We start from the raw sequence: 14,097 nt of genomic DNA, 5'->3' as shown, positions 1-14,097 counted from the left end.
TAACAAACTTTCATGGATATCTTTACTAGAAGACTGTGTGCCATTTTGCTCACCAATTAAATTGGGAGGAAAGAGCTACAGGAAATAGGGAGTATTTGAAAAAATTGCGGATGAACTGACAGATGGTGGAGTATACAATGATCTCACAACAGATTTTACAGATATCAGTCATTTATCATCAGTGACTTTGGCCTGACTGCATGACAAGTAAAACAAGAAATAACATACATGCATCAACTGTTACAAGTCAATTCTCATAACTAGCTAACTAGTGCACTAACTAGTGCACTAACTAGTTAGCTAACTAGTTAGCTAACTAGTTTGCACTAACTAGTGGCTATACATGTAAACACTCTAAATCACACCGCATTTTAACTTCTTTATTCTGCCATTGAGATCCTGAGCCCTGGTCTACACTGGGGGGGGATGAGGGGAGAGGTGTCGACCTAAGATACGCAACTTCAGCTACGCGAATAGCATAACTGAAGTTGGCGTATCTTAGGTCGACTTACCTGGCCGTGGGGATGGTGGCGAGTCGACCACTGCTGCTCCCCTATCGACTCTGCTTCCGCCTCTCGCGAGCTAGAGTTCCAGAGTCAACAGGGAGCGTGTTCGGGGATCGATTTATCGTGTCTAGGCGAGACACGATAAATCGATCCCTGATAGATAGATCACTACCCGCTGATCCGGTGGGTAGTGAAGACCTGCCCTGACATTCAGATACAAGAAAAATATCTAAAAGGACTTAAAGACTTGAGGTGAAATTCTGTGTTGCACTTCTAAGAGGCACAGCAAAAAAGAACAGGAGTTAAGGTGGCTTTAAGGTACCCTCCCAATCCAGGGCTGCTTCAGGTATCGGAGAGGCGCTCAATATAACTTACACAGCTCTGGGGGCCTATGTTAAAGAACATCTGCAGGTTGCTCTGTGGGCTGAGCTTGCAGGGCTCTGGCCCTGACACATCAAACCCTCTAAACTGGGGCTTGTGAGGCAGTCCTTGGGACACAGTTTCATACATGTCTTCTGCTTTTCTTGTGCAAGGGCAGGGGTCGGCAACTGATGGCACGCGAGCCAATTTTAAATGGCACACTGCTGTCTGCCGAGGACAGCAGCGTGCCATTAAAATTCCTGCCTGGCCTGGCCCACTCTTCTCTGTCCACCGCTCTCTCCTTGCAGGGCAGGCAAGCTTCCCTGTCCCGCCGCCTCTTCCCCCAGTGTGCAGGGTTCCTGCCCCTCCTTCCCTCCCTCCCTCCGGCCGATCAGCTGACAGCCCTTGCTACGGAGGGGGAGAGGGAAAAGCGGAGCCGCAGCATGCTCTCTGCTCCAGGGAACTTGGGGAAGAGGGTGGAATCAGCATATCCCCTCCAGCCCCTGCCGTGAGCCACTCAGGGCAGGGGGCTGGGAGCACTCCCACGACCCCAGCCCACACCCGCAGCCCTCTGCCCTGACCTCTGCACGCCCCTTACAGCCCCCCAGCCTCTGCCCTGACCCCTGCACGCCCCACACACCCCAGCCCCGTGCCCTCACCCCTGCACCCCCCACATCCCCACCCCCACCTCCACCCTGAGCACCAAACGGGAGCTCCTGCACAAACACACACCCCCACATTCCCACCTGCACCCCTCGCACCAAATGGGAGCTGCCCACGTAAGTGCTCCACACCCAAACCTCCTGCCCCAACCCTGAGCCCCCTCCCTCATTCTAGCTCCTGGTCAGACCCTGCACCCCAACCCCCAGCCTGCTCCTTCATCCCCAGCCCTGTTCTCAGTGCACTCCCACCCTCATCTCAGTGCAAAGAGAGGAAGAGAATGGGCCAGAACCAGGGAGAAAGTAGGTACCTACTCTATGTGGACAGGGCCAGGACCCCAAACCGGCAGCGGGCTGAGCAGGGCCGGCAGCCAGGACCCTGGCTGTCAGGAGCTGGCAGATGGAACCCCAGACCGGAAGTAGGCTGAGCCGCTCAGCCCACTGCTGGTCTGGGGTCCCGGCCGCTGGACCTGTTCAGCCCGCTGCCGGTCTAGGTGAACGGAATCCCAGGCCGGCAGCTGGCTGAGTGGGCCGGCGATGTAAGATCAGCATTTTAATTTAATTTAATTTTAAATGAAGCTTCTTAAACATTTTGAAAACCTTGTTTACATACAACAATAGTTTAGTTATATAATATATAGACTTATAGCGATAGACCTTCTAAAAACATTAAAATGTAGTATTGGCATGTGAAACCTTAAATTAAAGTGAATAAATGAAGACCCGGCACACCACTTCTGAAAGGTTGCTGACCCCTGTGCTAGGGGAATTCTCTCCTGGCCAGTTACGTAGCTTTTGGTGCCTCTTTATGCTGCTCTGGCCCTTTTGCACATCATAAAGGAATCAGAGCAGGGGCAAGGATCTCACCTATAATATATATGTGCAATTTATTCATTACTTTCCTTGTAGGACCGACATTTTGAATGCTATAAAAGAAAAAAAAACCTTCCTGTTAGAATGAGAATTTTATAAAGGAGTCTGATGTAACAGAGAACCATGGTAGAGAGAACATAAAAATATCCCATATATTTACAACTAGTGATAGTTAAATTTAATGTAGTAGTACATCAGTTCTAAAACAGTGATGTGGTAAATATCCAGATGCCAATGACACTCACTGTACAGCAGACTTCAGATACTATGAGTTAATTTCATAATAGAAAACCATAAAAGAAATTGGACTGTATTTAGTATTTGAGAGTGTTTAGCCTTATCACTAAGAATTTTTCATGTGGTTCCATATAATGTGTCTCATTAGATATAAAAAAGAGAGAGGGAATTATGACTGTGTGACAAACATTACTTACTCAAGATTATTCTGCAGATAATAGAGAACTCCAAGCTCATTGAGGGTTCGAGCATTATCTGGTGTGTCTTTGCCTAACGTGAGCTCTTCCAGCTGCAAGGCTCGTTGACGTAGAAGAGCAAATCCAAACTAAAGCAAAGCACAAGGTAACGAAAGTCCATCAGCATCAAAAGTTTAACATCTACGACTGAAATTCACCCCCATGCAGAGGGCCAACAAAAGGCCTTTGTGCCAAATAGACCCCATGTAAGCCTATTATGAGAATTAAGGGTTGCATAGGCCTTTTGTTGGTCCTGTGCATGGGGGTGAATTACACCCAGTATGCCTCCGTGAAATCACAGAATCATAGGACTGGAAGGGACCTCGAGAGGTTATCTAGTCCAGTCCCCTGCCTCATGGCAGGACTAAGTATTATCTAAACCATTCCTGACAGGTGTTTGTCCAACCTATTCTTAAAAAACTCTCCAATGATGGAGACTCCACAACCTCCCTAGGCAATTTATTCTAGTGCTTAACCACCCTGACAGTTAGGAAGTTTTTCCTAATGTCCAACCCAAACCACCCTTGCTGCAATTTAAGCCCATTGCTTCTCCTATCCTCAGAGGTTAAGAAAAACAGTTTTTCTCCCTCCTCCTTGAAACAACCTTTTACATACTTGAAAACTGTTATCATGTCCCCCATCAGCCTTCTCTTTTACAGACTAAACAAACCAATTTTTTCAATCTTCTCTCATAGGTCACGTTTTCTAGATCTTTAATCATTTTTGTCACTCTTTTCTGGACTCTCTCCAATTTCTCCACATCTTTCCTGAAATGTGGCGCCCAATACTCCAGTTGAGGCCTAATCAGTGCGGAGTAGAGCGGAAGAATTACTTCTTGTGTCTTGCTTACAACACTCCTGCTAATACATCTCAGAATGAAGTTCGCTTTTTTTGCAACAGCGTTTCACTGATGACTCTCATTTAGTTTGTGGTCCACTATAACACCCAGATCCTTTTCTGCAGTACTCCTTCCTAGGCAGTCATTTCCCATTTTGTATGTGTACAACTGATTGTTCCTTTCTAAGTGGAGTACTTTGCATTTGTCCTTACTGAATTTCATCCTATTTACTTCAGACCATTTCTCCAGTTTGTCCAGGTCACTCTGAATTTTAATCCTATCCTCCAAAGCACTTGGAACCCTCCCAGCTTGTTATTGTCCACAAACTTTATAAGCATTCTCTCTATGCCATTATCTAAATCATTGATGAAGATATTAAAAAGAACCAAACCCAGAACCAATCCCTGCGGGACCCCACTCATTATGTCCTTCCAGCATGACTGTGAACCACTGATAACTACTCTCTGGAAAAGGTTTTCCAACCAGTTATGCACCCACCTTACAGTAGCTCCATCTAGGTTGCATTTCCCTAGTTTGTTTATGAGAAGGTCATGTGAGACAGTATCAAAAGCTTTACTAAAGTCAAGATATACCACATCTACCGCTTCCCCCTATCCACAAGGCTTGTCACCCTGTCAAAGAAAGCTATCAGGTTGGTTTGACATGATTTGTTCTTGACAAATCCATGCTGTTACTTAACACCCTTTCTAGATGTTTGCAAATTGATTGCTTGATTATTTGCTCCATTATCTTTCCGGGTACAGAAGTTAAGCTGACTTGTCTGTAATTCCCCGGGTTGTCCTTATTTTCCTTTTTACAGATTGGCACTATATTTGCTCTTTTCCATTCTTCTGGAATCTCTCCCGTCTTCCATGACTTTTCAAAGATAATCGCTAATGGCTCAGATATCTCCTCCATCAGGTCCTTGAGCATTCTAGGATACATTTCATCAAACCCTGGTGACTTGAAGACATCTAACTTGTCTAAGTAATTTTTAACTTGTTCTTTTCCTATTTTAGCCTTGGATCCTACCTCATTTTCACTGACATTCACTGTGTTAGACATCCAATCACCACGAACCTTCTTGGTGAAAACCGAAACAAAGAAGTCATTAAGCACCTCTGCCATTTCCACATTTTCTGTTATTTTCCTCCCACATTGAGTAACGGGCCTACCCTGTCCTTGGTCTTCCTCTTGCTTCTAATGTATTTGTAGAATGTTTTCTTGTTACCCTTTATGTCTCTATATATTGTGACAAAGTTCTTGCTCTACCTTGGTGGGTCTTGCGCTTATTGGCAGATTTGCTCGCCTTGGAGCTTCACGGCAGCCCTCAGCTTGGCCGTTTTTCTGAACCCACAGTCCAGGTCGACTCCTCCTGTGTCTGACCAGGAGTTGGGAGGATTTGGGGGGAACCCGGGCCCGCCCTCTACTCCGGGTTCCAGCCCAAGGCCCTGTGGAATGCAGCTGTCTACAGTGCCTCCTGGAACAGCTGTGCGACACCTACAACTCCCTGGGCTACTTCCCCATGGCCTCCTCCCAACACCTTCTTTATCCTCACCACAGGACCTTCCTCCTGGTGTCTGATAATGCTTGTACACCTCAGTCCTCCAACAGTCCGCGTTCTCACTCTCAGCTCCTAGTGCCTCTTGCTCCCAGCTCCTCACATGCACACCACAAACTGAAGTGAGCTCCTTTTTAAAACCCAGGTACCCTGATTAGCCTTCCTTAATTGATTCTAGCAGCTTCTTGATTGGCTGCAGGTGTTCTAATCAGCCTGTCTTAATTGTCTCCAGAAGGTTCCTGATTGTTCTGGAACCTTCCCTGTTACCTTACCCAGGGAAAAGGGACCTACTTAGCCTGGGGCTAATATATCTGCCTTCTATTACTCTCCTATAGCCATCTGGCCCGACCCTGTCACAACATCCTCTATCTACTATGCTCTGGTTTTGCCTTCCCTTTACAATATGTTCTAGTCTTCTTAAATTTTTCAGTCCAAACAATCTGTTTCAATTAATTTCTTAGGTCTTAAGAACTCAAAATGGAATTCAAGCTGATGTCGTATCAAACCATTATAAAAATATTCCTGAAGGATTTTGTAAAGCTTCATAGAAAGGCTTCGTATGGCAATACTTGTCATAAATGATGTGGAGTGAGAGTAAAAAGTGTGATCAGAAACTTCAGAGACCTCTTTGATAACACCCCCAGCCCACACTAATAGTTCTAATAAAAAATGTTTGTGTAACTGAAATCAATATGAAAGTTGACAACGTGAAATCCCCAGGAACAGATTTTATTTTTCTTTAAATAACTGTGGTGGGAAGAGTGACATTTCCATTGTTTTTCTTTATGTTGCTTCAACTATATAGTTCCTAGCAGAGTTCTTGTACTATGGGTGCTTCTCTGCCTCTATGAGGCAGAGACTGAACCTAAAACTAGAATTCCCCTAGGAGCTTTATGGCAGGAGAAACAGAAGAAAAAAAAGAGTAAAAAAAAAAAACCATGGACGTGCCCTAAGGAGGGAGTACACGCTTAGGGCTTCATCCTTAAACCACTACCAAATATAGTGGTTACTGACATTGTCACCAGTGTGACACTGTTATCTACGGTAGTAGGCACTATGCACAGTAGTGTTGTAGAATTAGGCCCTCAGTTACCTCCTATAGAGCACTTTCTCTAGTTTCCTTTCAACAACATATAGTCTCAGCATGAAATCTGAATCCCCAAAGTCTGATATTTGGAGGGTTTCTATATCCACTTATTTATTCTCCATCACTCACTACTATATTCCAGTTGTACTTATCCACCTTTATTTCCAGTGAGGTTGAAAGAGCAGATACCAATGCTGCTCCTAAAGTGGTTAAGCTGGCAAACTTTCAATTATCAAAAGCACTTAAGCATCAGATTTTCAGAACACCTCCTCAAACACACTTCATCATCCATACAACAAAGCCACAGCTAGCCCCTATTTTGATTAAGTATCAAATCTTTACCAAATTGCCTTTCCGCCTTGCTGCTTTTTGTCGCATTTTAAAGGATTTTTTCCTCAGCTGTTCAGCTTGTTCATATCTGAAAATAGTTATTTAAAATGTTAGAAGAACACCATACATGGCAACGATATACATTTTGGGTTAGATTTTCAAAATGCCACCTAAGTGACTTAAGAGCACAAGTCCCCCTGAAAGTCACCTAGGTGCTTTTGAAAATCGCACATTTTGTCAAAGATAGAAGTATGCAAAATACTTATGATTGCGTTAGGAGTGTTAACAGGGTAGCAAGATTCTTCTGTTACCCCTCCCTCTTAGCGGGCATTGGAATCCTGCATAGAAATGCTGACTAGTTGTAGATAGCATGTCTTAATTCCACCCCAAATATAAACAGATTCAAGTTGCTTTCTGCGTAGAGAGAACTGGCGAGTAAGACAAAAACTCTAAAGGCAGTGCTAGAAACTTCCTAGTTTGAAGGAGAAATTTAGGCTGAACTATTATGTTATTGCAACTGCCCTTAAAAGAAAATCTCCAAGAAAGAGGGGGTGAGTTTGGACACAAATCTAGAGTGCGTTCTGCAACTGAGAGGGTAAGGACTCAGAGTCTTGGTTTTCTATGGTTTGGTTAGAGAGTAATTTGCAGAAGAAGAAAGAGAAGAATTTTGGCAGTTTCCTCTAGAATTACATGCAAGTACAGGAGCTTGATCTGCAGAGTCAACAGTACAAACTGTACCAAAGGACTTTTTGAATGAGTGTTACACTTAAGTACATTTCCCGGAAGAGGACTCCTTCCCTTTCTTCCCCCCACTCCCCCCAATATCACTAAGCTACTTGCAATGAGCACTAGGAAAGGAATTGCCTCATAAGAAGTGTCAGGATATCTTCAGTATATTGAAGTATGTATTGGAGAAGAAGGATGGTCTTGTCATTAAGGCACTGGATTAGGACTAAGGCGATCTGGGTTTTGTTCTTGGCTCCACCAGAGACTTACTGTCACATTGGAAAGGTCACTTAATCCACGTGCATTAAGTATTAAGGATAAATCATTTTGCTCGTATGTAAGCCTTCCCTACTCCATAGACACGGTGTTAAAATAAAACAAGTAGAATTTGGATACATTTATCCTTCGGAGAACCCATAGAAATCTGCAACCGGACTTGTAAATTCTACCTACACATTTGCCTGGAGCTAGTAATTTGTTTTTGATGGACAAGTAAAATATCCTTAAGATATTTTTCCCTGTTATCATCAGTTACCTACCTCCTGTGTTTGGGCTGGTAAGTATTCACAACTATTTTGCGAGTGTGACAATTGTACCAATACAAGGGCATTTTTAAAAAACATTACTTTGTTATAACTATATATTTGAATACTGCACAAATATGTTTACTAATCTTTTTCTAGACCCCAAAAAAGGTCGTCTCCTCCTCTTGAAACAAGCACATAGTTCTCATTAATATTAATAACAGTTCTGCACATGCATCAAAAGGAAGTTACATCTATTAAAACGTGTAATCGTAGAAACAGACAGACAATGTAACAACCTCAAAAGACTTGCATGTTATGACAAATCCAGGAAATCACCAATACGATTAATCTTACTTGTTCTGTTTCTGGTATAATGTTGCAAGTGCATCCAGTTCACGAGCAACCCTGGGATGTTCAGCCCCATAAGCATTTTCAGAGATTTCCAGAGCCTGCTTATATAACTGCTCAGCATTTCCAAACTTCTTCCACTGCACATAAACTCCTGCTAACTGATGGAGGGACTGTGCTACCCTTGGGTGATCTGGATCCAGTGCAGTCTCCCGAATTTCCAGAGAACGCTGCAGAGGAGCAACTGCCTGTAATAAAAGAGTTGAGACTGTGACTAGAGCAGGAAAGATAATGTACAAAAAAACACTGCAATACAAAACATCCTATCAAGCACATACTATGCTCTGCTTCAATTCCTTGCTTGCTTGCTGTTACATGGTATTCCCTTTGGTTCCTAGATGCACTTACCTGGCTGAGAAGACCTAGATCTTTTAAGAAACGTCCCAGAGTTTCATAAAGATCAGCCAGACAGATCATATTTTCCTCTCCCTCACAGCTTTTCTCATATTGCTTTAGAGAGTCAAAATACTCTGCTGCCATTGAACTCTTATCTTTTCCAACAAGCTGCCAGTAACTCAGTAATTCTGCAAAATGCCCCCTGTTTTAACAAGAAAAAATAAGTAAGAAGTAAAATACAGAACACCAAATCTCAGTGCTCAGAACCAGCTACCCTGCTGGATGGCAGGGTCCAAGGAAGGGGGAATATGCACATCAGGAATTTTCCCTCATGCTGCAAAGTGGCTGCAAAGCGGCTCTGTGAAGGCTACTGTAGTCCAGCAGTTAGAATGACCCATGCAGCACCTTACTGGTCTCCCAACTGTGCAGCAGTGAAAGGACAGAGGGTCTCTGCATGACAGTGGATTCACTGCCCCACCCCCATGCACACCTACACACTACCATGCTCAGAGCACCAACGAGCAGGGTTCACGCTACACAGGGATATACCTAGCTGCACAAAAGGGACAGGCAACAGAACAGCACTGGTTCCCATGCCTTGGGTGCTTTGCAACTGGGCAGCCAGGCAGGATATCCCATAAGTGGTATTACACTAGATATCTCCGTATAACTTTATACTTAGCTATTTCTTAGCACCCTTCAGCCAGCTTTCAATCCCTGCTATACGGTTACATATTGGTATTGGTCTAGTTTAATTTCTTCCCATATTTGTGCATTTTATCATTTCTATTATTTATTTTTTAAACAAAACATTAAAGACACTTTATTTCATGCCTTTAACTTGACACTAAACCATTTCAATATGTTTATACATACGAAGGCCCTGGCTACTCTCTTACCTTTTGTAAAGATTCTGAGATACAAAGAGGTTCAGGAGACACTTGTGTAGCTTCTGCTTGTTGCCTTGTTGTTGGAAAAGCCAAGGAAGTTCATCTGCACTTCTCCAAGTCACTCTGCCTTGACTAATGGAAGAAAAGCAAACAAAATAAAATCCCTTTCCATTCCTAACATTTAAAATTATAGGGCTTGATTTGGAAAATAGTAAGTCATACAACTACATGGACAAACAACCAGTTAGCATCTCTTATATCACCAATTACCTGACTTGTGTATGCAATTTCCCACCCGCTTTTTGTGAAAAGGAGGTCTATAATATGAAACAGCTTGAATCAAAGATCCAAAGTTTGTCTTTGACTCTTTACAATATTAACAGATCTACAAAACTCAAGAAACCCAGGGTAATGCAAAAGCAAAATGTCCCCAAGTTATCTTTAGACACACCCTCGTTTACTGACATGTTTTAATGCAAACTGAAGTTTTACAAAAGGGCAAACCCTGTACCCTGTGCGTAGCCTGAATTTCTAGGCTCTGTGCCCAAATAGTCCATGACAGTTGAGGAAGGTATTGTTTCCTCCACCATAGATTGCTCCTATGTTCTCAGGCCTATAGAACCTGTGTTTCCTCTGTGTCCCCCCCTCCATGGCAGATTAGTATGGCCACTGATTCACTGGCCCCATGCCCATGTCTTCCATAGCCCAACACTGTTTTGGTCCTTGCAAGTACTGAAGTGCAGAGAACTGTGCTCCAAAGCCCACAGTGGGTACACTTCAGGTAGAGTCTGAAGCAGCTATGAATCTATGCCTAGAATAGAAGTGGCTGCATCAATAATAATCTGAACTGAACAGGATGAGGTTTAATGTTACACAGTAACGGACTGCTTCAATGAATTAGGCAGAGAAACCATTTGAAAGAAAGTAAGAAATATCCGCTGTAAAGACTATAACATTTTTTTGTGTTCTGAGGAGTTCTGAAATACCTTAGCTGCATGGTGAAGTAGTCTATTAGTTTTTCTCGGTAAGTAGAAATAATCTTTTGACCTTCTTCCATGTATTCTAGTTGCACCGTTTCCCAAGCCTGGAAAAGAGAGTTATAGTAATCAATATATGTCTGTTACATACTAACAGTGCATGGGGCTCCCTAAAAGACACAAATGGGAAACAAGAATCCTGTGCTGAGGAATTTAAAAATCTTTTTTTGCTAAAGGGATCTTCAACTTGAAAGCAAATCAATTTTAAACAAAATGAGGTAAGAGAAGCTACAAAGGCCCAAGGTATTTAAGAAGAGGAAATATATCATCATGTGGGAGAGGGAGCGGGGAAAGGAGGAAGCCTGATATTTATTTTTCTCAGTAACAATAATTTCATTGGGTCTTTCGTGTTCACCCTTTACCTTGGAAACTGTAACTCTTTTTGTTGCCACTAACATCATAGTTCTCAAATGGCCTCCCAGGCTTTGCTGGGAAAGGGGAAGAAAATGGAGGTACAACTAATAATGCATATTTACTTTTTGTGAAACTAATAAAGTTATACATTGTTGGCATTCAACTATAAACAAAGTACTAAATTAGACTAAAGCTCTTAGATTTATCACTTGCTTAAAAATTATCATTCTCCTTTCCCCTTCAATTCTGGCTTGATTTTTAGTAGACAATATTTTCTAGGACTGCTAGAGTTAACAATCAATGAAAAAGCAACTTTTGAATGCTGACGGTGAACAACATTGATCATCTTGGAAAGAATTCTCAAGATAGCAGGCACTGATATCAGATCAGAACTGAAGGGAGAAAAAGTGGGAGAGAAGACATGCATATAATCAAAATTATGTAGTTTGAAGGCTGATAATCTAGTTAACCACCAGGGCTAGAAATTAATGTATAACTGGCAACTTCGGATCTCCCACTTTCCATGGTGTACATCATTTATTTCTAGTCTTGTTGGTTCTCTAGACCTTAAAAATGGTCACAATATTTAGACCAGCAGTGCTCTTTAGCACTGGTCCAGGGCTTAATAAAGCACTGGTCCTGGACCTTGGAAGCAATGAATTTTTTATTCCAAGGAGGGAAAAAATACAACACTTAGTATGGCTTTGCAACCATTCAAATAGTCTACAAAGTGTCTTTTTTTTGGTGCCTGCCTTAATTCTTGACTAAGTCAATGACAGTTACATAACAAAATTAAACAGATTTATATAGTATGCTTGTATCTCTAAAGGAAGACAGCAGGCCATACTGCTTTGATTTACCTTGTTGTAAATCTAGAGAAACATAAGTGGATTCAAAGTTACTCTTGGAGTTACACCGATGTATTTAAGAGCAGAATTTGGCAAAATATTTCTAATTTAGTGGAGTATTATTTGCATATGTCTAAATGTACGGAATCTTACTTGGAGGTGCTGAAACTTTAGCAAACCACAGCCATATGTCAGCATACACATCTTGTGCAGACTGTGAACTAGAGAGGCTAACATGGCACAGGATAGTTCGGGATAAAGTTCCATCAGTTCTGATTCACTCACTCCATTGTGGCTAACACTGATGAGACAGAGAACCTGTGTGGCCAAAAAATTAATGCTTTAATAAATTTAACAACTGCTCACTGAGTAACTCAGGTATACTGAATCCCAAGACAAATACTGAATGCTAGGTTTTAAAACACAATATAGGCTTCCTTGATACATTTAGTACACAAAGTACATCGTACAGTTACCGAGGGTGGGCTGAAAAACAGGCTTCACAAATTAGTTCCACCTAAAGATGAAGTTATGGATGTATAATTTAGGCAAAACTCTGCTAGGTTACACTGGTGTCAATCTGGAGTCAATCTTATTGGTTTCAGTGGAATGACTCAAGATTTATACTGCAGTAAATAAAGGCAGTATTGGACCCAACATGGCATGACGTCAGAAATCTTTCCAAAAATATACAAAACCATATCTCTAATGAACATTGTTACCCAAGTATTCTAAAAATATTTATGTAGTCTTACCTTTAATACAGTAACTGGTTTCAAAAATAGGGACTATTTAGACTGGAAACATTATTGAAAGGGTAAATTATTCATCTTTGGGGTCCACATAACTAAGACTGTTAGGCAAATTTGTCAATTTCCATTTTACTACAGCAAATTAAATACATATTTTACCCTTCAAAAGGTGTTTTGTTGAAGCAATAAGGGAACTTCAGAGATTGCAGTTGCTCGAGACGCTATTCAGTACAATATAAATATCTTAATCTCACAAGAACTACATGCACCAAAATTGCCTGCAAATACAATTTTAAGTATTACTGCTTTCACATTCTGAGACAAATTTGTTCCTCATGTAACTTCAATGAGGATGGATTTGGCCATTAATTTTTTTTTCATCTTAGAATAACCCAAACATTGGATACTGGCTCTTGAATGTTTGTGGATCAATATCTTAACAGAAGGACACAAGATGGAGCACTACTTAAGTGTCTGCTATAGACCACCAAATCATACTGGAAAACAGAATGACTGGCTCCTTAAGCACCTACCTATAAAGTATAGACGAAAAAAAGCTATGTTATTATGGGGACTTCAATTTGAGTGAATATGGTGGAGGGCTCATGTGGCCAGTTCTAAAATGTCCTCAGAATTTCTAAAAGTTACAGATGATCATTTCCTAACTCAAAAAGTGTTTCATCCAACACAGGGGAATTTTGTATTAGACCTTCTCTTGACTGATAAAGAGGAATTGATCACAGAACTAAATATTGGTAGTTGCTTAGTGTAAGTGAGCATAGCTTGATTATATATGTTAAGTGCAAAACAAGACACAGTCCAAACTAGTGCTATATATATTTGGCACTTGAATAAGGGCCAGTTTCACACAACTGAAAACAATTATAAGTCTAGTCAACTGAGAGAAAGAATTTACACAGAAAGATGTGAATGATAATAGAGAACTGTTTAAGAACATTTTACCGAAAAAGCCACAATACAGAAAGGCAGGCTAAACTGGTCAAAAAATAACCCATCTTAGAAGGGAAGTACATAATGAATGGAAAAAAGGGGAAGCTGATGGTAATGAATATAAATCAGAGGCTAAGAATTGTAGAAAATTGATAAGGGAAGCAAAAGGACACCAGGAATAATTTATGATCAGTGGAGTTAAGAACAATAATAAGAAGGAGTTTTTCAAGTATATTGGGAACAAAAGAAATCCTAACAATGGTACCAGTCCATTACTAGAGGAAAATGGTAGAATTCTTAATAACAATGTAGAACAAGCAGAAGCATTTAAACAAATATTTCTTTTAGTATTTGGAAAAAAAGACAGATGATGTAGTCATCATGTGATGATGAAATATTTTCCATGCCACCAATAACTCAAGAGAACATTAGACAGCCCTTACTAAAGACAAACATATTTAAATCAGCTGGTCCAGAAAACTTGAGTTTTAAAAGAGTTGGTCGAGGAGTTCTCTGGATCATTGGTGCTGTTTTTCAGTAACTCTGGAAACACTGGGAAAGTTCCAGAGAACTGGAAGAAA

General features: G+C 41.4%; 1 protein-coding gene across 4 annotated transcripts in view; it reads right to left on the bottom strand.

Moving 5' to 3' along the window:
* Window positions 1-14,097, bottom strand: part of NPHP3 (nephrocystin 3) — a 46,285-nt gene that overhangs the window by 8,669 nt on the left and 23,519 nt on the right. For 3 of the 4 annotated variants that reach the window (XM_048838777.2, XM_048838778.2, XM_048838779.2), the window contains 7 exons: window positions 11,967-12,131; window positions 10,561-10,658; window positions 9,584-9,706; window positions 8,697-8,886; window positions 8,295-8,536; window positions 6,700-6,775; window positions 2,833-2,960 (listed from right to left, as the gene is read on the bottom strand). In XM_048838777.2, the coding sequence (XP_048694734.2) occupies window positions 2,833-2,960; window positions 6,700-6,775; window positions 8,295-8,536; window positions 8,697-8,886; window positions 9,584-9,706; window positions 10,561-10,658; window positions 11,967-12,131 (1,022 nt within the window). Of the gene's footprint in view, window positions 1-2,188; window positions 2,452-2,832; window positions 2,961-6,699; window positions 6,776-8,294; window positions 8,537-8,696; window positions 8,887-9,583; window positions 9,707-10,560; window positions 10,659-11,966; window positions 12,132-14,097 lie in introns of those variants that run through there. The other variant, XM_048838781.2, reaches the window with a different exon arrangement.

The sequence above is a fragment of the Caretta caretta genome, chromosome 2 (genome assembly GCF_965140235.1).
Source record: "Caretta caretta isolate rCarCar2 chromosome 2, rCarCar1.hap1, whole genome shotgun sequence".
Classification (NCBI taxonomy): domain Eukaryota; kingdom Metazoa; phylum Chordata; order Testudines; family Cheloniidae; genus Caretta; species Caretta caretta.
This window is presented reverse-complemented; position numbering and strand designations above follow the sequence as displayed.